The sequence below is a fragment of the Mesoplodon mirus genome (genome assembly GCF_964341445.2).
Source record: "Mesoplodon mirus genome assembly, chromosome: 12".
NCBI lineage: Eukaryota > Metazoa > Chordata > Mammalia > Artiodactyla > Ziphiidae > Mesoplodon > Mesoplodon mirus.
The window spans coordinates 92,814,627-92,838,332 of record NC_138988.1 but is presented as its reverse complement, the minus strand read 5'-3'; the positions used below and the strand labels follow the sequence as shown (position 1 = coordinate 92,838,332).

General features: G+C 43.2%; 1 protein-coding gene across 1 annotated transcript in view; it reads right to left on the bottom strand.

Moving 5' to 3' along the window:
• The window catches only part of NUP153 (nucleoporin 153), an 80,811-nt gene extending 57,567 nt beyond the window's left edge, over positions 1–23,244 (bottom strand). The window contains exons 1-2 of the mRNA XM_082638458.1: positions 22,914–23,244; positions 1,088–1,313 (exon numbers count right to left, since the gene is read on the bottom strand). Coding sequence (XP_082494584.1) covers positions 1,088–1,313; positions 22,914–23,024 — 337 coding nt within the window. The 5' untranslated portion in view covers positions 23,025–23,244. The remainder of the gene's footprint in view (positions 1–1,087; positions 1,314–22,913) is intronic.
• Between the last annotated feature and the right edge of the window lie 462 nt (positions 23,245–23,706).

The window sequence follows — 23,706 nt, the reverse complement described above, 5'->3', positions numbered from 1 at the left end:
GACCTCTTTCAATTCAACTCAAAGTGGCACTGTTCATAATACCCAAAAAGTAGAAACAACACAAATGTCCATCAACGGATGAATGGATAAATAAAATATAGTTTCTCCATTCCACGAGCTATTACCTGGCAATAAAAAGGAAGTTCTGATACATGCTATGACATGGATGAACCCTGAAGACATTATGCTAAGTGAAAGAAGCCAGTTACAAAAGACCACATATTTTATGATTCCATTTATATGAAATGTCCAGTATACAGATTGCTGGTTGCCTAGGGCTGGAGGGGTAGGGATGGGGAGTGACTACTAATGGGTATAGGATTTTGAGGTGATGGGGAGGGAAGGATGGTGATTAAAATGTTCTAAAATTGACTGTGGTGACTGAACAACTCTGTATATACTAAAAACCACTGAACTATACAATTTAAATGGGTGAGTCCTATTGTTATGTGAAGTACATCTCACTAAAGCTGTAAAAAATAAAGTGAAATGACAGAGTAATATTCCCAAATATGTCACATTCATGGGTTACACTGAAGCTATTTAATACTTGTAAACCCCACAAACACACCATAAATGGATCCAAAAAAGCATTTAAAATGCAGGGTCACTCAGTGGCAGGATTAATGAAGTGGCCCAGCTGCGCTAGCTGCAGAGGACTGGAGACAACCGCAGTGACACCACACCCAAGTCCGTGTGCTGTGGGGAGCACTGCCACGCTGCTCCTTCAGTGCCACGACCTACGCAAAGGGCTTCACCTTTACTTTCTTCAAAACCATTTCCGAGGGTACAGAGGAGAACAAAGATTATCCTGACCAAAGCCACATGACTAACAATTGGTGGTATGAAAATTCAAACCCAAAGTCTAACAGCAGAGCTTGCACTCTCAACTGATACAGTATTTCAGCCTCCCTTAGTAAACAACAAAGATGATAAATAAAAAAGATTTCTAATTTGAAGGTGATCATCACCCTCCTCCAACATCGTTTCTGTACTACACAATTAGATTTACCATAGCCAGGTAACATATTTTAAATGAAGGCATGAAAACCTATCATTCACAACAAAATATCCACATTCTATTTACCTTCTGTATTACTGACTGTTGGCTCAGGAGTGATTCTCCCATCATGCATGTTAGGGTTCTCCTCATCAGCATATATTATACGGTCATCTTCCCTATTTTCCGGCCACTGTGCCATCTCTCTTGTGTCTGCTGAGCAGCTACATACATCTTCGCTCTTGTGGAAGTATCTTTGTAGCCATCCTGGCACAATATTCTTAACAGATTCTGTAACCCTGCTGAGAATGCCCTGTTGGCGGGAAAACATGTAAGGCAGTTTTAGAAATTTATCTTTTAAATAAGTACCTATTTACAGAAAGCCAAACCAAGCAAAACACAACTGTTTCCAACAAAGTTTCCTAAAATTCAGTTACGTGAGTTAATGTTGACGTAATGTATTTTACGAATTCTATACTTTATGAAATTCCTACTTTTTCTTTCTTTCATATGCATATGTCCATGAGCCAATAATTGTCCCAAATGGCCATATTATTCTAATCTTTAAAAAGCTCCCACAGGTCTTCAACTAAGCAATATAAATTTTAGATTTAGTAATAAGATATGCACTAAAATGTTATAATCCCAGACAAAAGGCATCCATCTTGATCCCAGCATATTAAAAGAAGCAATAAATACCTTCAACAGCTTCCTCAAATATTTTATTGCACATTCTTTAAGAACAAAAATTTAGACAAATAAAAATTAGAATTTTTTTAAAAGGCAATAAGACAACTAATCCAACATAAACTCAAGAAATAATCTAAGATTTTTTTTGATGGTAAAATTTTGTTATATCAAATGTTGCCTGAAAACCAAGAATTTTATTACAGTAACTTTTAAAGAGAGAAAAAGATGTGGTATAAAAACTACCAGCATTATTAACATTCATCATAGAACAGACACTGTTCTCAGCAGTTTAAACATATTATTCAATTTAATCCTCACAATAATTTTATGAAATTGGTTTTAACCGTGCCACTTTACAGATGAAGAGAGACAATGAAGTTAAGTAACTTGCCCAGGTACAAATACGACTGCTGTGGTATATCTAGGATAGAGTAAAAGCATCGACTTCGGGGTTGGTAGGCTGTACTACGATTTACTCTATGTAAAATAAGAATAACACTCTCTCCTATTATTACCTGATAGGAATTATAATGAAGATCAAATGAAGTAATGTGAAAGCACTTCACAATTTACTAAATATTAACAGAAACATACACTGATAATTTTATTACTAATGAGAAAAAAAATTAGCAGAAACAAGCTGGGGTGAGGTAATCAGTTTTAGGCAACAATTCCCTTCACAGAATAGGATTTCAGAGAGAAAGTCACGGAAGGGAAAGAATGAATCACCAGGTACAAAAAAAAAAACGGTAAAGTTAACGCAGAACACATAAACCTTGAAAGCAAACCCAAGACAAAGAGGCCTTGAAAATTCTGTCGATAGGAAAGATGGAGGACACCTCTGATATAAGCACTTGAATAGTATTTTCCTGATTATCTGAAAAGCTGTAGGTAACAACTGGGAAAAAAGTAATTACTTTTCCTCCAAACAGAAACTTTGAACAGATCTACATTGTGTGAGATCTCTAACAACACATGAAGCCAGCAGCCCTAGAATACTCACTACTGAAAAACACAAATTCACTGTTCCCCCCCCTTTTTTTTTCCGGCTGTACGCGGGCCTCTCACTGTTGTGGCCTCTCCCGTTGCAGAGCACAGGCTCCGGACGCGCAGGCCCAGTGACCACGGCCCACGGGCACAGCCGCTCCGCTGTATGCGGGATCCCCCCAGACCGGGGCACGAACCCGTGTCCCCTGCATCGGCAGGCGGACTCTCAACCACTGCGCCACCAGGGAAGCCCACACTGTTCCCCTTTTCTATGCCAATGTTACACAGTATTAGTTTCTTTGGAAAGAAAGATTCTATACCTGTTCCAAGATTTAATATTTATAAAAACATTCATGTTTACTATTTTGCTAATTATTTATATTTAAATATTTATTTACCCCCTCCCCATATTCCAAAAGACTTGAAAGTGCTTTCAATACATAACACAGTTTAAATAAGAAAAAAAAAAGACACACTTGATACAAAGTGACATTAAGGCACTATAGCAAGAATTTAGTGTGAAATAAATGTTTTGTAGACTTCCTCTAAGGTGTTTAGCTACTAAAAGTATCAGAGATTCCTGTGATCTCTACTCACTGAAGGAGGCAAGTACAGAACAACTTAAAATTAGCACCGTACTTAACCAAAGGTCACTTATGTGGCAGCATTAGGTATTGTGGAGAATAATCAGTAAAAATTGAACAGGCAAAATGGATTTAAAAAAAAAAAAGCTCCTTCGTTGAAACTCATGAATTTTGCTTGGAGACCTTCTCTTTTCTCAACTATAATGTAACCAATTTATTTAGTCTCAGCCCAGAGCAGCTCAGTACAAAATTACAGTGAGAGGGCCTCCCTGGTGGCACAGTGGGTAAGAATCCGCCTGCCAATGCAGGGGACACGGGTTCGAGCCCTGGTCTGGGAAGATCCCACATGCCGTGGAGCGGCTGGGCCCGTGCACCACAAGTACTGAGCCCATGGGCCACAACTACTGAAGCCCGTGCACCTGGAGCCTGTGCTCCGCAACAAGAGAAGCCACCACAATGAGAAGTCCCCACACCACAGCGAAGGGTAGCCCCCGCTTGCCTCAACTAGAGAAAGCCCGCACACAGCAACGAAGACCCAATGCAGCCCAAAATAAATAAATAAAATAAACAAATTAAAAAAAAAATTACAGTGAGAGAGAGGAATTACTAGTGGCACAATGAATGTCAGCATGATGCACTTGACAACAAAATCAAATACAGATGCTAAAACTGACCTGGAACCGTTATTAAAAGGAAATATCCCCTTACTTCAATATGCCTCTCTAGGGTAAATGACCCTAAGTCATCAAGAAAAGTTAAATGAAGCTCAGTATACCCTAGTATTAGTGGTTCCCAAGATGTGGTCCCCTCACCATTTCTATCTGCGTTACCTAAGGCCCAATCCCAGCCCTACTAAATTCAGGAGATAGGGCCCACCTGTTTTCACAAACCTTCCCAAGTGAATCTGATGTATGCTACAGTTTGAGAACCACCAATCTAATTAAAGAGATCAGGAAATTAGATACATTTCAGGAAATCACAATACATTTCAGGGAAGAAATCCCTCTACAAGAGGTGAATAAAATTATGTATACTTAAACCTTAATATTCAGTTATCCGGAAAACATACATGTGGGGTACTAGTCAGACAATAATTAAAATATATCATAATATTAAAATGCTATTTAATGAATCAGGAAAACAAATCTTATTGTGGACTGTGCTGAATACAATGAGGATTAATAACTATTTCCCCAGTGTTTCCCAAACTTTAGCCATGATTTTTACCTGTACTGTTATTTAATGGTTTTCTTTCTATTTATTTTATTTCTCTTAATAAACAGTTTTTCCTACACAATAAAATCTACCAAATCACAAATCTGATGCTGTACTGGTCTTCACTTGCGCTGCCCTGACACCATTCCTGACTGGCTGTCTCAACAAACTGGCTTCTGGATTGGCTCATGAGAGATTCTGGAGGATATTAGATATTAGAGGATGGAAGAAAAGAGAAGTCTTTCTTCCTGTGCTCCCTCTGCTCAAGCGCCCCTTCTCCAAAACTACAGCTCCAGCCAGGTAGCCCTTCCTCCACTCCAGTTACACAATTTCTTCCCTTTATCCATCCAGTCCTAGGGATGGTAGCAGCTTCCCACTGTTGCTAGTCTCTGGGTATCCTGCTATCCCACATGTATTCCTTTAATCACCACCATATCTTTGAGTAGACTCTTTCTTAAAGATATTTCAGCTGAACCATCTGGAGAACTGTTTCCTGTTGGGTCCTTAGTGTACTTGTTAAATTTGTTTTCTAATTAACATGAAAAATAAAAAGTCAGTCCACGTATCAGTTAGATTCATCTTCTTTAGCAACAATGGAACACATATACCACACTTGGGGAAGCACTTACTATCCAAAAGTTATATCCAACTGTTTTCTCTGTAAAACAGTACATAAACGGACCAGGAAAGAGGCTTACCCTGATGAATATTTTAAAATCTTATCTAGATCACAGAGGTAAAAGGCAAACATTGCTTTTCTTCATTTAATCTATACTTGTTGATCACATACTACATGTCAGGCAAGAACACTAGGGATAAAAAACAGGGAACAGGTTCCTGCCCTCTTGGAGCTTAGATTCTAAGTTAGGGAGACAAATACGTATAACATGTAACACATGATATGGTGATTCAGTGCTATGGGCAACAATAAAGCAGGGAAGCAAAATGGGGATAGTCATTTTATATATGCAAAGACCTGAAAAAGTGAGAAATGAGCCATATACGTTTCTAGCAGAGAAGTATTATAGGCTGAGGAAGCAAAAGGTGCAAAGACTCAAATGTAGGAATGTCCTTGGCACATGCCATCCAAGCTTCTCATAACGTTGTTAATAAATGCAAAATCTGATAGACCTGAAATAACTATTTCGATCCTTCAAAATTCCCCTTTAATCATGTGTGTGTGCACATACGTGTACGTGTGAGAATGTACATGTAACCTTTTGTTCTGTGGCTCATCTAGTGACTATAAAAAAGCCTAAAAAAGTGGTTCTCAAATTGGAATCTTCAGACCAGCAGCCTTGGTTTGGTGTCACCTAAGGGCATGTTAGAAATGTAAATTTGTTTTAACAAGCTCTTATGGCGATTCTTATGCAAATTATAAAGTTTGAGAAACACTGTACTAAAATCATCTAAAAACTCTGACAAGTTTCCCAATTAAGGCCATGATAAACATAACCCTGAGTATAAACTTAACTACAAAATAAACTGTTTCCAAGATTATCTCATCAAAGATGTCATACCATTATACCAACTTTCATAAATACCTACTTTATAATATGAATTCTGAAAATCAAATATAGAAGTAAACAGAAGTAAAACATAAAAGGCTACCTTTGAATCTCTTTTATTTCCAGTTAAAGACTTAACATGCTTATTTATAGTAAATAACCAACTACCAGATATTAGAAGTTTAAAAAACTGTTAGGGAAAAGAAATCTCCTGATTATGCACAGAATAGGGTAGACTGAAGATGTAAGGGACCCTGTCTATCATATAGATTTGGAGAAGTACTTCCCTGGCGGGCAATTTTTATGAGTTTCGAAGTACTTCAGCCACTAATGGAAAACTGAGAAAAAGTGAAGGAAGTTAGAAAAGGGGAAAAATGGTTTTCTTATGGAAGAAAAGGTTCCTTTTACAATCACCAAAGAAGGTCTACCTTTTCAGGAGTTATTGAGATAATATACTTCAGGTCTTTACAGGAATGGGGAAAATCAGCTTCCTATATGGACTTGAAGAAAGAATGTTCTGTGATATTAAAAATAAACCAGCAAACAAACCAACCAACCTTGAGGGGGAAAGAGGTACACTGAGTAAAGGTCTACTAAGGAGTGAATACTCAAGTCCTACCTTACCAGAATAGCTTTCTCTCCACTTCCACAGGCTTCAGTGCTAAGCATGACTGCCGTCATTATAACTTGATGTTTCAGTTTTCCTACAGAAAATCTTCTCTGATTCTCCAAGTCTAGGACAGTCACCCACTTCCATGCACCGACAGCACCCTGTACTTCCTACAGGCAATCTGGCGCATGGGATGGTAATCACAGTCTATCACCTCCCCTGGAGGATCAGCTCTGTGAAGGTAGGCAACAGGCCTGTACAGTGCACAGAGTAGCTGGTGCATGATTTTAAGTTTCTACAGCTGCACCAGTCAACCAGCTCTTTATTCCCACATACGAATATGCTGTGGCAAGTTTCAAAAGAGGACATCAATAATCCTAGAATTCAAAAAAATAAATAATACATTTGCTTGGTATAATAGCTTCAGCTTAAACAAATATTATTTTTGTTGCCACACTAATAGTCCTTCCTCCAAAAAACAACTTGTGAAGTTAGCCAAGAGCATGGGAAAACTGAACCATCCTCTGGAATGATAGATAAAACAAAGCCAACTAAATGAAGAGAAGCAGAAAAGTAGTCAAAGAAAGAAAAATTAATGAAGGGCTTATTAGAAAAAGCAACAAAACAAACAGGGCATTAAAATCTTTAAAATACTCCTCGTAGCCAAAGCAAAGTCTACACCAGATGATCCTAAGTAATGAAGTTAGAGTCAAGGATTTACAGGAGTGAATCTTTAAACCTGGACTGGTTAAAATGATTGGATTTTTCTTCTCCTCAAGAACTAAGCGTTCTTCATTTGGCAAACATGGCAAAAACAAAACAAAAACAAAAACAAAAAACCTCACAACAACAACACTATCAAAATGTCACTGAGGTCTAGAATAAATACTCAATTTGGGGGCCAGAAGTAAATTCAATTCAATACTATACACATATCAAGCACATCCAATTTGTAAGGTACTGTGAATATATTAGCTTTTCAAATTTCATTTAACCTGAGTTCAAGGGTTAATGAAAGAGGCTGAGGTGGGACAAGGCTCTTCTACAATCCTAACTCAACTCATTTGTAATGGAAAAAAAAATCCTATATATTGTAAGGCCAACTGGCCCGAGGCAGGGGAACGCAATCAGATCCACAGGTTGCATCAGACCGAAACTCTCTGGACCACCCAGTTCCAGAAACTGACCTGGGGACCTTCCACCCGGCCCAGCCTTCCCGCCTTTCGAGGGGCGGGACTAACGGTCCCAAGACTGATGTAACCGGCACCAGATATCGCCACGATACCCGAAGAGACCACCAAATAAGGAATACCCTGCGCCCTCCCAGATTCACCACACCCCTTTCCCTTCTTCCCCTATAAAATCTTGCCCAGCCCTCGCCCGGGTGCCACTTCTCTGGCCCCTTTCTCTCGGGCCAGTGAACCTCGCCCGGGAGCGCCCCCTAATAAAGCTCACTTGAAGCTTTCCTCCGTTTCGCGGTGCCGTTTGTTAAGATCCAACCTTACATTTGGTGCCGAAACCCGGGAGGGGTACCAAGCCCCGCGGGTTACCGCGCGGGCCGCTCCTCCCCTCCCCCAGGAGACAACCAGGGAACCTCTACTCATCCACCCGATCCGGCAGAAAACGAGTAAGTCCCGCTCCCTTGTTCCCTCCGAACCCCAGAGTCCCTACCCGCCAGACTCCCTGTCCCTAATCGCGGCCGCGTCAGGGACTCCTCCGTCCTCTCTCCGGGCCTCGGGCAACTGTGGAGACGTCGCAACCGCCTGACCGCCCTCCGACCTGCCGTGAATTGGAGACTGAGACCAGGGACGCCTCTCTCCCTCTCCATTCACTCAGGGACAGACTGGGGGTCATGGGAACCTCACAATCGAAACCAGATTCTAAGACGCCCCTGGGGTGTCTCCTAGCCAATTTTACAGCCCTCGGTTTCTCCCAAGATCTCTGTCGCCGACGGCTTATTTTCTATTCCACTGTGGCCTGGCCACAATATCCTCTAGACAGTCAATCCAAAATGGCCTCCTGAAGGGACTTTCGATTTTAACATCCTCTGTGATCTAGATAATTCCTGCCGCAGGACGGGCAAATGGCCCGAGGTCCCCTACGTTCAGGCCTTCTGGTATTTACGCTCCCGCCCCTCCCTCTGCGTCGATTGCTCCACTTCCCAGATCCTTCTTGCCAGACATCTCCTACATCCAAGCCCCTCATTTCCTTTGACGATGACGCCTCTCCACTAGCGGACCCACCCGAATCTCTCGCCTCTCCCCGCTCCAGAGCTCCGCTCCAACCTCCACCCAACCCTGAAGCAGTCCCTCCTCCTCCCGAACCCGCTCCAGCCCATCCAACCGCTCCCCCGCCTCCCTCAACGGTCCATCCAACCGCTCCCCGCCTCCCTCAACGGTTTCTCCTGCCACGCCCCTTGCTTCGCCAATTAGTGCACATACACGCTCTCACGACTCCCAAGATCCAAATCTCCTCTGCCCTCTGAGGGAGGTGGCAGGAGCGGAAGGAGTAGTTAGAGTTCATGTTCCCTTTTCCCTCCAAGATCTCTCTCAAATAGAAAAGCGATTAGGCTCCTTTTCTGCCGACTCTTCCCGCTACATCAAAGAATTTCGCTACCTCTCTCAAGCTTACGATCTAACCTGGCACGATATCTCTGTGATCCTATCTTCTACTCTGACCCCTAACGAGAGGGAAAGAATTCAAACTGCTGCCCGAAACCATGCAGATCAGGTTCACCTTACCCGACAACTCCATGCCTGTCGGAGCGACTGCCGTACCTGGCACCGATCCAGGCTGGACTTATCAGGATGGCCAAAATGGCCGTTGTAAACGCGACCTCATGATCCAATGCCTCCTGGCTGGCATGCAGGCTGCCGCTCATAGGGTAGTCCATTTTGAAAAACTAAAAGAGATAACCCAAGAACTTAACGAAAATCCAGCTATCTTTCTCAATCGCCTTACAGAGGCCTTAACTCTCTACACCCGGCTGGATCCCGACATCCCAGCAAGGGCAGCGGTCCTAGCCACCCACTTTATCACCCAATCAGCCCCGGACATCCGAAAGAAATTAAAACGGGCAGAAGACGGCCCTCAAACCCCTATTCGAGATCTGTTAAAGATGGCCTTTAAAGTCTACAATGGCCGTGAGGATTTGGCAGAATCCAGCCGACAGGCTCGGATGCACCAGAAGGTGGCCCTCCAAACCCAAGCTCTTGTAGCCGCCCTAAGGCCGGCCATCTCCCATGGATCACAGCATCCACGGGGTCCGCAAAAGGCAACCCCGCCGGGGGCCTGCTTCAAATGCGGAAAAGAAGGCCACTGGGCTCACCAATGTCCCAATCTCCGACCTCCTACTAAGCCCTGTCCCAGCTGCGGGCTAACGGGCCACTGGAAGAGTGACTGCCCTACGACTGGCCCTCCCTCGGCGTCTCCACGCAGGGGGCAGGCCGACCCCACGGCATTACCACTCGAACTGCTGGGATTGGCTGACGACTGACAGCGCCCGGACTCGGAGACCCCCATCACCCTCGCCGAGCCCAGGGTAACGCTACAGGTAGCGGGTAAGTCCATCTCATTTCTGGTGGACACAGGGGCTACCTATTCGGTCCTGCCTACTTATTCCGGGCCAGTTTCTCCTTCCCAGATCTCGGTCATGGGTACTGATGGCAAACCATCCTTCCCACTCCAGACCGGTCCACTCCCATGTCATATCGAAGGCCTCCCTTTTACTCATTCCTTAGTCATACCAACCTGCCCAGTTCCCTTGCTAGGCTGAGATGTCCTTTTCAACTTAGGGGCCTCCCTCCAGCTGGTTAGACTTGACCCTAAGGTCCCCTCCTCCCAACTCCTGCTTCCTCTTCTCGGCCTGTCTCTAGAACCCTCCCCCTCCTATCCCCCTCTTCCAATCACACCGAACCCAATCAATCCCCAAGTCTGGGATACTTCTAAGCCCATAATAGCAACACACCATTCCCCCGTCCTCATCCGCCTAAAGGACCCCTCCAAATTTCCATCAAGGCCCCAATTTCCCATCTCTGAGACTCACCTTAGGGGCCTACAACCTATTATCACCAGACTCCTAAACCAGGGACTCCTTATCCCCACTGACTCTCCCTGCAACACCCCCATCCTGCCTGTCCGCAAGGCCTCTGGGGATTATCGCCTGGTCCAGGACCTCCGACTAATCAATGAGGCCATAATTCCTCTCCACCCAGTAGTACCAAACCCATACACCTTGCTCTCCCAATATCTCTCTGCCGGCACAAGTACTGAGCCCGCGCTCTGCAACAAAGAGAAGCCACTGCAATGAAGAGTAGCCCCCGCTCGCTGCAACAAAGATCCAATGCAGCCAAAAATAAACTTAATTAATTTTTTTAAAAATGAGCATAATAGTTATTGTAGCTAAGAAAATTTTAAATTACAACTGGCCACAATTTTCAACGTCCTTTAAGACTCTAACACTAATTCAGGAAGGAGAAACATGACCTGGCTTAGTCTCTTATTTTTAGAGATCTACATTATACAGGTGGTATTAATAAATAATTAACAGTAATCAAACAACAAGGACAAGAAAAGGAGTCCCTAAAAGACCTTTCAAACTAGCAATAGGAGACACAATAAAAGCCTAAAGCAATTTAATCCACTAAAAGTTATCTACAAGATATTGTCACTTTCCTTTCACAATCTGCTTGAAAACTGGGTGTAAAAGTTTATTCTTTAAGTCACAAGCAAAGGGGCAGGGAAACTGAAATATCTTTAGACAGAAGAGGCGTTCTACCATCCTTTTTCCAATAGTAAACAGAATAAATTGTATCTGGTGGCAAGACTTTCAACTGGGTTTAGCAACACAGAAGAAATCCTTTCAAAATATATTACAGAGAGGGCGGAGTTAAGATGGAGGACTAGGAGGACGCTGAATTCACGTCTCCTCACCACTAGGGCACCTACCAGGCACCAGTGGGGGACCACAGACACGGGAAGAACCCCCAGCAACCAGGTAGGACGGGGGGCGTGGGGGGAGTGAAGGGGGAGGAGAAGTGGAGGCGGGACGGGACTGGTGCCCCTAAGGGGCGGCTGGGGGAGGGGAAGGGATCCCACGCCCGAAGGGGGAAATTGGGGAACCACTGGGGGGCAGAGGATCAAAAGGGAGCACGGCCAGGTTTCCCCTGCCCACGTGGGCCCCCGGGAGCCTGCTGAGATCCCGGGCCTGATCCTATGCTCACCAAGGGCCCCTCCAGCTGCATGGGTCCTGAGGGAGTGGGAGGGAGGGAAGGGGGAGCAAAAGTAAAGGCCGGAACTCTGGGACCGGCACCCCTGAGGTGTGGCTAGGGGAAGGGAGGGGGTCCTACAGCAGCGGGACCCACCCCGGCTAGGGGTCCAGCGACGACGGGAGAGACACTGGGGGAGACGGTGGGGGAGGGGCACAAAGGAACGGAAGGGAACGGGGCGTGCTCTCCCTGTCCGCTTGGGCACCAGGACGCCTGCTGGTCTCCCAGGCCTAATCCTCTGCCCTCGGAGCCCCACTCCTGCTGCGCAGAGCCCAAGCCCCACCCCTGCCCCCCCACCCAGGGCCCCATCTCTACCCTCAGAGATCCCCTCTGAGACCCCTTCCAACGCGCTGGGCTTACACCCCTCCCACACACCCTTAACCAGGGCCCCAGGAGCTCCACACTCTGCAGGCCCTCCTTTGGAGGTGCTGCCTCACCCCTTCCAAGCAGGTCCTAAGCAGAGGCCCCGCCCCACGCTTGAACAGTCACCCTGCCTAGGCCCCACCCAACGCTAAACCTCGCTCCTGACTCAGTTCCACCCACACCTAAACTTCACCAAGCTTTTTTTGACTCCCATAGCCAAGGCTTTTTTATTTTCTTTTTTCCTCTTTTAGATTGAGATTCTGTTTTACCTTGTTGATTCATTGTTCCAATTCTTTTATATTTTTATTTTCCCTAATCTTTTATTTTTCTAATTTTATTTTATTCTTTATACCTTGTCATTGTTCTCTCCTTTTGGCTTGTCCCCCCGCCCCTTGTTTTTCTTTTATCTGTTGTAGTTTTATTTTACCTTGTTGCAGTTGTTTCAACTACAGTTTTATTTTTCCTAATATATTATTTATCTTTCTAATTTTATTTTCTTTTTTATTCTTTGATACTGTACTGCTCCTTTTCTCTTTCTTTTTTCTTTTTCTTTTTTTTTTTACCATGCCACAAAGCTTGCAGGATCTTGGTTCCCAGGCCGGAGGTTAGGGCTGAGCTCCTGTGGTGGGAGCTCTGAGTCCAAACCACTGGACTAACAGAGAACCTCAGACACCAGGGAATATCAATCGGAGTGAGGCCTCCCGGAAGTCCTCATCTCAGCATCAAGAACTGGCTCTATCCAACTGCCTGCAAACTCAAGCGCTAGATGTCTCAGGCCAAACAACCAGCAGGACAGGAATACAGCACCACCACCACCCCCCAAAAAAAAGAAAGAAACGACTAAAAAATGTATTACAGACTAAGGAGCAAGGTAAAAACCTACAAGACCAAATAAATGAACACAAAATAGGCAACTACCCAAAAAAAATTCAGAGTAATGACAGTAAAGATGATCCAAAATATTGGAAACAGAATGGAGAAAATACAAGACACACTTAACAAGGGTCTAGAAGAACTAAAGAGCAAAGAGAGATGAACAACACAATAAATGTAATTAAAGATTCTCTAGAAGGAACCAATAGCAGAATAACTGAGGCAGAAGAACAGATAAGTGACCTGGAAGATAAAAGAGCAGAAATAACTACCGCAGTGCAGAATAAAAAAAAAAAAAATGAAAAAAATTGAGGACAGTCTCAGAAGCCTCTGGGACAACACTAAACGAACCAACATTCAAACTACAGGGATCCCAGAAGAAGAAAAGAAAGAAGAGATTATAATTGAAAACTTCCCTAACATGGGAAAGGAAATAGTCAATCAAGTCCAGGAAGTGCAGAGTCCCATACAGGATAAATCCAAGAAGAAGCATGCCAAGACACATATTAATCAAACTATCAAAAATTAAATACAAAGAAAAAATATTAAGAGCAGCAAGGGAAAAGCAACAAATAACATACAAGGGAATCCCCATAAGGTGAACAACTGATCTTTCAGCAGAAACTCTGCAAGCCAGAAGGGAGTGGCAGGACATATTTAAAGTGATGAAAGGGAAGAACCTACAACCAAGATTACTCTACCCAGCAAGGATCTCATTCAGATTTGATGGAGAAATTAAAACCTTTACAGATTAGCAAAAGTTAAGAGAATTCACCACCACCAAACCAGCTCTACAACAAATGCTAAAGGAACCTCTCTAGGCAGGAATCACAAGAGAAGGAAAAGACTTAAAAAACAAACCCAAAACATTAAGCAAATGGTAACAGGAACATACATATCGATAATTACCTTAAATGTAAATGGATTAAATGCTCCAACCAAAGACACAGACTGGCTGAATGGATACAAAAACAAGACCCATACATATGCTGTCTACAAGAGACCCACTTCAAATCTAGGGACACATACAGACTGAAAGTGAGGGGATGGAAAAAGATATTCCATGCAAATGGAAATCAAAAGAAAGCTGGAGTAGCAATTCTCATATCAGACAAGATAGACTTTAAAATAAAGACCATTACAAAACACAAAGAAGGATATGACATAATGATCAAGGGATCAATCCAAGAAGAAGGTATAACAACTGCAAATATTTATGTACCCAACATAGGAGCACCTCAATACATAAGGCAAATGCTAACAGCCATAAAAGGGGAAATCGACAGTAACAAAATAACAGTAGGGGACTTTAACATGCCACTTTCACCAATGGATAGATCAACCAAAATGAAAATAAGAAAACACAGGCTTTAAATGATACATTAACCAAGATGGACTTAATTGATATTTATAGGACATTCCATCTAAAAATAACAGAATACACTTTCTTCTCAAGTGCTCATGGAACATTCTCCAGGATAGATCATATCTTGGGTCACAAATCAAGCCTTGGTAAATTTAAGAAAACTGAAATTGTATCAAGTTTCTCTTCTGACCACAATGCTATGAGACTAGTTATCAATAAAAGGAAAAAACGTAAAAAACACAAACACATGGAGGCTAAACAATACATTATTAAATAACCAAGAGATCACTGAAGAGATCAAAGAGGAAATCAAAAAATACCTAGGAAGCAAATGACAAGGAAAACACGATGACCCAAAACCTATGGGAAGCAGCAAAAGCAGTTCTAAGAGGGAGGTTTATAGCAATACAATCCTACCTCAAGAAACAAGAAAAATCTCCAACAACCTAACCTAAAGCAATTAGAGAAAGAAGAACAAAAACACCCCAAAGTTAGCAGAAGGAAAGAAATCATAGAGATCAGATCAGAAATAACTGAAAAAGAAATGAAGGAAACAATAGCAAAGATGAATAAAACCAAAAGCTGGTTCTTTGAGAAGATAAACAAAATTGACAAACCATTAGCCATACTCATCAAGAAGAAAAAGGGAGAAGACTCAAATCAATAAAATTAGAAATGAAAAAGGGGAAGTAAAAACTGACACTGCAGAAATACAAAGGATCAAGAGAGATTACTACAAGCAACTACATATGCCAATAATATGGACAACCTGGAATTCTTAGAAAAGCACAACCTTCCGAAACTGAACCAGAAATAGAAAATATAAACAAACCAATCACAAGCACTGAAATTGGAACTGTGATTAAAAATCTTCCAACAAACAACAGCCCAGGACCAGATGGCTTCACAGGCAAATTCTATCATTTAGAGAAGAGTTAACACCTAACCTTCTCAAACTCTTCCATAATATAGCAGAGGGAGGAACACTCCCAAACTCATTCTATGAGGCCACCATCACCCTGATACCAAAACCAGACAAATGTCACAAAGAAAACTACAGGCCAATATCTCTAATGAACACAGATGCAAAAATCCTCAACAAAATACTAGCAAACAGAATCCAGCAGCGCATTAAAAGGATCATACACCATGATCAAGTGGGGTTTATCCCAGGAATCCAAGGATTCTTGAGTATACGCAAGTCAATCAATGTGGTACACCATATTAACAAACTGAAGGATAAAAACCATATGATCATCTCAATAAATGCAGAAAAAGCTTTTGACAAAATTCAACACCCATTTATGATAAAAACTCTCCAGGAAGTAGGCAGAGGGAACCTACGTCAACATAATGAAGGCCATATATGACAAACCCACAGCCAACATTGTTCTCAAGGGTGAAACACTGAAACCATTTCCTCTAAGATCAGGAACAAGACAAGGTTGCCCACTCTCACCACTCTTATTCAACATAGTTTTGGAAGTTTTAGCCACAGCAATCAGAGACGAAAAAGAAATAAAAGAAATCCAAATCGGAAAAGAAGTAAAACTGTCACTGTTTGCAGATGACGTGACACTATACATAGAGAATCCTAAAGATGCTACCAGTAAACTACTAGAGCTAATCAATGAATACGGTAGAGTGGCAGGATACAAAATTAAAGCACAGGGGCTTCCCTGGTGGCAGAGTGGTTAAGAACCTGCCTGCCAATGCAGGGGACACGGGTTCAAGCCACGGTCCGGGAAGATCCCACATGCTGCAGACCAACTAAGCCTCTGTGTCACAACTACTGAGCCTGTGCTCTAGAGCCCATGCTCTGCAACAAGAGAAGCCACCGCAATGAGAAGCCCGCACACCACAATGAAGAGTAGCCTCCACTCGCCGCAACTAGAGAAATCCCACGTGCAGCAACGAAGACCTAACACAGCCAAAAATATAAATAAATTAATTTTAAAAAATTAATGCACAGAATCTCTTGCATTCCTATACACTAATGTTGAAAAATCTGAAAAGGAAACACTCCCATTTACCACTGCAACAAAAAGAATAAAATACCTAGGAATAAACCTACCTAAGGAGATAAAAACCTATATGCAGAAAATTATAAGACACTGATGAAAGAAATTAAAGATGATACAAACAGATGGAGAGATATACCATGTTACTGGATTGGAAGAATCAACATTGTGAAAATGACTATACTACCCAAAGCAATCTACAGATTCAATGCAATCCCTATCAAATTACCACTGCTATTTTTCACAGAACTAGAACAAAAAATTTCAAAATTTGTATGGAAACACAAAAGACCCCCGAATAGCCAAAGCAATCTTGAGAAAGAAGAACGGAGCTGGAGGAATCAGGCTCCCAGACTTCAGACTATACTACAAAGCTACAGTAATCAAGATAGTCTTGTACTGGCACAAAAACAGAAATATAGATGGATGGAACAGGATAGAAAGCCCAGAGATAAACCCACGCACATATGGTCACCTTATCTTTGATAAAGGAGACAAGAGTATACAGTGGAGAAAAAACAGCCTCTTCAATAAGTGGTGCTGGGAAAACTGGACAGCTACATGTAAAAGAATGAAATTAGAACATTTCCTAACACCATACACAAAAATAAACTGAAAATGGATTAAAGACCTAAATGTAAGGCCAGACACTATAAAATTGTTAAAGGAAAACACAGGCAGAACATTCTATGACATAAATCACAGCAAGATCCTTTTTGACCCACCTCTTAGAGAAATGGAAATAAAATAAAAAATAAACAAATGGGACCTAATGAAACTTAAAAGCTTTTGCACAGCAAAGGAAACCATAAACAAGATGAAGACAGCCCTCAGAATGGGAGAAAATATTTGCAAATGAAGCAACTGACAAAGGACTCATCTCCAAAATATACAAGCAGCTCATGCAGCTCAATATCAAAAAAACAAACAACCCAATCCAAAAATGGGCAGAAGACCTAAACAGACATTTCTCCAAAGAAGATATAGATTGTCAACAAACACATGAAAAGATGCTCAACATCACTAATCATTAGAGAAATGCAAATCAAAACTACAATGAGGTATCACCTCACACCGTCAGAATGTCCATCATCAAAAAACCTACAAACAATAAATGCTAGAGAGGGTGTGGAGAAAAGGGAACCCTCTTGCACTGTTGGTGGGAATGTAAACTGATACAGCCACTGTGGAGAACAGTATGGAGGTTCCTTAAAAAACTAAAAGTAGAGCTACCATATGACCCTGCAATCCCACTACTGGGCACATACCCTGAGAAAACCATAATTCAAAAAGAGTCATGTACCACAATGTTCATTGCAGCTCTATTTACAATAGCCAAGACATGGAAGCAACCTAAGTGTCCATCGACAGATGAATGGATAAAGAAGATGTGGCACATATATACAATGGAATATTACTAAGCCATAAAAAGAAATGAAATTGAGTTATTTGTAGTGAGGTGGATGGACCTAGAGTCTGTCTTACAGAGTGAAGTAAGTCAGAAAGAGAAAAACAAATACCGTATGCTAACATATATACATGGAAGCTAAAAAAAAAAAAAAGGTTCTGATGAACCTAGGGGCAGGACAGGAATAAAGACGCAGACGTAGAGAATGGACTTGAGGACACAGGGAGGGGGAAGGGTAAGCTGCAACGAAGTGAGAGAGAGGCATGGACATATATACACTACCAAACGTAAAATAGCTAGCTAGTGGGAAGCAGCCACATAGCACAGGGAAATCAGTTCAGTGCTTTGTGACCACCTAGAGGGGTGGGATAGGGAGGGTAGGAGGGAGGTGCGAGAGGGAGGGGATATGGGGATATATGTATACATATAGCTGATTCACCCTGTTATACAGCAGAAACTAATACAACATTGTAAAGCAATTATAGTCCAGTAAAGATCTTAAAAAAAACCAAAAACAGATATCTAAAAGAGAAATATGTGTGTGTGTATATATATATATATATATATAAAACAACCATGACCATTAGCCAAGTAGCTACAAATAAAACATTTTTGAAAATACAAGGTCATCACATCTTTCCAATAATATTCTGTGCCTAATGAAATGGTTTTAATTAGTGACATCAGACCATTCTACTTAAGTAATAGGTAATTGCCTCATCAAAGGACTTTCCAGGAAATGGAGACACCTGGGCTCTTTTGTCATTATCTGAAAAACTGGTGAGTAAATTGATAAACTATCACACACAAGGGCCTCTCATCACAAACAAAAAAACCTACTATGCATTAAGTAATTTAACACTTGGATTTATTTTCCTATACACTTAAATGACTGGCATTTCTATGAGGAACATGTTAAAAATAATGTATTTTTATGTAGCTTAAGGTAGTTTAAAGGAAAAGAAAAGAAAACAAGTTTTTAAATATAATACAAACCTATAAAAGATTGAACTTTGGTACATAAAAGAAAAATACCTCTACGAAGAGGCAGCAAAATTCAGAGACAATAAAACATTTAAATCAAAAGGTTCTACTTAATCACAACAATTTAAAATGAGTCCTTACTCTATATGCCAGGCTCTGTTCTAAGAGCTTTCCTTATATTATCTCCTTTAACCCCTCCCAACAATTTCCACTTTACAGATGAGTAAATTAAGCAGAGAGAACTTGTCCAAGTTCTGGCAGAATAGGGATTCAAATTCAGAGGCTCTGACTGTATTACAGCACATCTTTTTCCTATCAACTATTTCCATTTCTATTTTCACTAACAGTATTAAACATCTAGGATAAAGCAAATAAAGATAAAAGTCAAAACTACTCAGCGACTTCTGGAATGAGTTAATTATTCAGCCATTAAATATCCCTCCTTTTCAAAACTGAAAACACTCTTTTGCCATCAGAATCCAAGCAGGACATAGTTATTTGGGACAAAGTATCATACAGAAGCTACCAAAACAACAAAAAAAGCTACACTATCATATAAACCAAGATTAGGCAAACCACGGTCTGTGGGCCAAATTCAGCCCTCAGCCTGTTTTCATACAGGCGGCAAGCTAAGAATGATTTTTACATTTTTTAAAGGGTTATAAAAACAAAACAAAGAACCTGCAGCAACAAAACCTAAAATATTTACTCTATGGTCCTTTACAGAAAACGTTTGCAGACTCCTGATTTAAGCTACTGAATAGATAAAGGGGTTTCCTCCCCCCCTTTTTAAAAAATAGCTAAATGCAGAAACTGGCTTGTAAGACAAACTGCATCTAGGAAGATAAAATGAGTGGATTCCCTTAGCTCCAAACCAGAAGACAAAACCTCTGAAGGACACCCCCCAAAAAAGGGCAAAAATAAGTAGTTCCCTTCTCACCAGGAGGTGGCAGTAGATTCTTCCAGAGGCAAGGTTCTGGTTTGCCCAGGGGCTCAAGTGTTTTGTGGTGGCTATTAAGAAAAGCAGCTTGACCTCTCCAGAGCTGACTTTCTGGGCCTGACAATCTGCACAAAAAGGAAAGGGGAAAGGAGACTGAACAGGTGACAAGAACTAAGCACATTCTCTTTACTGACCTGTTCACTCCCACTAGAAAAATGATACCATTTCCTAAATGCATCTGGGCTAAGAGTTAGCGGGTAGGAAAGAAGGCAAGTGAAAATGATCAACTTAATCATTTGGTGCTGTTCTTCATTTTTGCTTCTACAATTCTTAAGTTACTACCCTTCAGTTAGTTGAATAAGACAATGGATGTTTGTCTCCACAACTTGAAGCAAGATGCCATTTTAAAGATCAGAACTTAATAGGAAAAAAAATGTGAACTTTAGATATACCTCAGCAGAGCTAAACCAGAATAAGTCAAAACAGGAAATTACAAGTCAGTTGAACACATGCGAAAGTCGCAGGTACTGCGTGACTGTACAAGCCAGTTGGCCTGACAAGCAATGGCAAACATCCATTAACTAACAGTGCCAGATCGCTCATTCTTCTTTCAAGCCTCTACTACACAACCCAAAAACTTCGTTTTTGCCCAGAAACCACTGGACATTTAATCAAAATACATTAGTACAAAACATGCCATGTCATGAAGCTCCTTGCTATTCATGATGACTCAGCAGTTGCTGCAAAGCAGAGAGGTGACAGCCTAGGATAGTTGACAGCAACCAGGTAGTCTACAAGTGCACAAAAGTTCCAGTAAGGATTAAAGAAAGTCCTTATTTTAAGATTTTTTTTTAAAATCCTTAAAGTATTATTTTGTATATTCCTGGATACTTTTCTTTGGTAGTATCTGCCAATATTAATACCTGCAGTGTTGATTAAGAAACCCCCAAACACCTTTGATCCAATTCAAAAGCTAAAAATGTACTTTCTTTTTCAATTAAATGGGTGGGGCAAAAAGCTGAAAGTACTTTAGATAGGGGGAAATGATAAACTATCAGGCTTTAAAACAAAACCACACAGTCTGAAATCATACCAGCTCTAAGACCATTTGGATCATAGGTGTTACGTCGTTAAGGCATCATCTCCCCCAAATTAGATTTTTATCTAAGTACATTTTAAAATAAGGTGTGGGGCTTCCCTGGTGGTACAGTGGTTGGGAGTCCGCCTGCCGATGCAGGGGACGCGGGTTCGTGCCCCGGTCCGGGAGGATCCCACATGCCGCGGAGCGGCTGGGCCCGTGAGCCATGGCCACTGAGCCTGCGCATCCGAAGCCTGTGCTCCGCAATGGGAGAGGCCACAACAGTGAGAGGCCCGCGTACCGCAAAAATAAAAAAAAATAAAAATAAGGTGTGATTTTTGGCTTTTGCCACTCAGAATATATGAGCTCCTTTCTAAACTCTGTCCAGACCATACAATGATCTGTATTTACAAATTTCTTTTTTTATGTAGTAACTTTCTTTTGAGGAGATCTACGAAAGCACTCAAAGACATTTATTCTTAGGAAAAACAGAAAGCATGTGTGTTTAACTTCCACTCAACCAAAGGATTAGGTTAAATGGCCAGGCTTGTGACCTGAATTCTAATCTTAAATCTGCCTGCAAGTACCCCTGCTCCTCACAAAGGAATCTGAAAACCAAGCTCTTTTGGTATATATCTGGGGGAAAACCGGTGGGAGGTAAAAGTAAGGCCAAGACCTGTAACCGTAAGTAGAAAGCTACCTAATATTATAAACCACAATTTTTACTATTAAGAAATTTCTCTGAAATCTTTTAAAATTCTGTTTTTAATAATACAATTTAACACCAGCACCAAACATGTTGAAGTGTTCAATATTCATCATCATCCAGAATAAGGCAATCTAGGAAGTCTACCCTTAACAGTAAGCGACAAGTTATCAGACCCTTTTGCTATACCTTTGTGTTTTTTATAGGTTTAAGACCCACACTTACTTCTACCTAGTATCCCTGAAAAGTGTTGTAAGTGACGTTTATTAGAATATTCTTAACATATTCCTACTCAATCCCCATAACAAGTAAAATTTTAAAAACGGAGTTGTCTCAGAATCAAATGTCTTAGTTACAATTAGGATAAACTCCTTTTCATAATTTCAAACACCCACGAATGCACAGGGTGCTTAGATTATAAGACCACCAACATTCCCGGAGTGTCAAAAGTACCTAAACTTCTAGAATACGCCCCGTAACATTAAAATAGTTTGTGCGTGAGATCAGAACTGGAGTCCCGGTCAGCTGTGCAGAATGGCCAATTCCAGCTTCCAAAATAAAAGGCGGGGGGGTGGGGAGGCGGGGGGGTGGGGTGGCGGGGGGGGATTGGACAAAAGTGGAGAGGAAAGAGTCTCGCGACGGAAAAGAGACGTAAGTGTGGAGAGGGACTTTCAAAATGCCCCAGTGCCACTAACTATAAGCCGGTTAAGAAACAAACAAACAAACAAACAAAACAAAATCGAAGCCAGTGCTCTCAGATCGGGGAGGGACACCGGGAGATAGAGAATTAATTAATCGCGTTGTAAGTTATTCCACTTTCCGCCCTAACAGCGGCACCGACAACCCCCGGGTGCCCCGGAGGCAGATTCCTCCGGGCAGCCCCCTCCTCACACACGCTAAGACGCGGGAGACTAGCAAACAGCAGGCGTAGGGGCCTCCAGTCACATCTTTTTCCTTCTCCCTCGAGAGGACGTGAGTAATACCCCCAAACCCCCAATCCCCGCCAAAAAACGGAAGAATTCTAGGCCCAGCGTGGCCTAGGATTCCTGTTCCCGCCCTGCGCCGGTCGGGGGAAAGCCCCAGGCGGAGAGGGCTGGGGAGAGGCGGCCGAACCACACGTGTGCGCCGCAGGATTGGCCCGTCTCAGCCCACTTCCCGTCGCCGCCCCAGCGGCCAGAGCTCCCGCCGCCTCGCTCGGGCCTCCGCTCAGGCCCTCCCGTCCGCTCCACGTGGGGCGCCGGGGCCCCTCGCCGCCCGTCCACTCCCGCCCAGTTCCCGACCCGCTAGGCCCCCACGGCGCCGGGGTCCCGTACCTGGTGCTGTTGTCGCCCCTGCTGGTAAGGTTTAATTGGCCCCTGGTGGCAACGCCGAGTCCGGATCTTGCCGCCACCGCCCCCTCCTATGCCTCCAGCTCCCGAGGCCATGGCGTGAGCCTCCGCGGCTTCCCCCTCCGGGGCGGGAGAGGCAGAGACGGCCTTAGAGCACCCCCCCGCCCGGCCCCAGCCCAGAAGTACGCACGCGCTGCCCACACAGCGGGGCACAGGCACACCGGGAATCGCGGGGCTGCGAGCAGGAGCGGAGAGAGAACGCGCGCTGGCGGCAGGGAAGGGGGTGGCGGCGACAGAGGCCGAGGAGCTGGCTCCGGTCCGGCAGGCTCCCGCGGACCCCCGCCTCTGTGTATGTCACCGTCTCTGTGGAGGTTCCCCCGCAGAGGACAGTGCGAGCGGCTCCGGGCGCTGCTTAGGCCTAACTCAACCGCCGGCTGCTGGGGATTCTTCTTCCGTCGCCCTAGCCGTAGCTGCCGCAGTTGAAGCCGCCGGCGCCGCCCGCCTACCCCTCCCCTTTGCGCACAGCGCCCGCCCAGCCGTTGTCGTCGCCCCTGCAGTCGCCGCTGTTGCGTCTATTGACGCTGCTAAAGCCGCTGCAGTCGTGAGCCAGACGGTCGTCACTTGTCAGCGCCCGACGAGTTCGCATCATCACGCTGCGACCGGGTGATAGGCGAGGAGGAAGGAAGGGCGGGTCGAGCCCGCGCTCTCGGCTGCGCTGGCCGCTGGGAAACGTAGTTCAGCGGAAGAAGGCGAATTCTCAGGACACGGAAGGAGATGG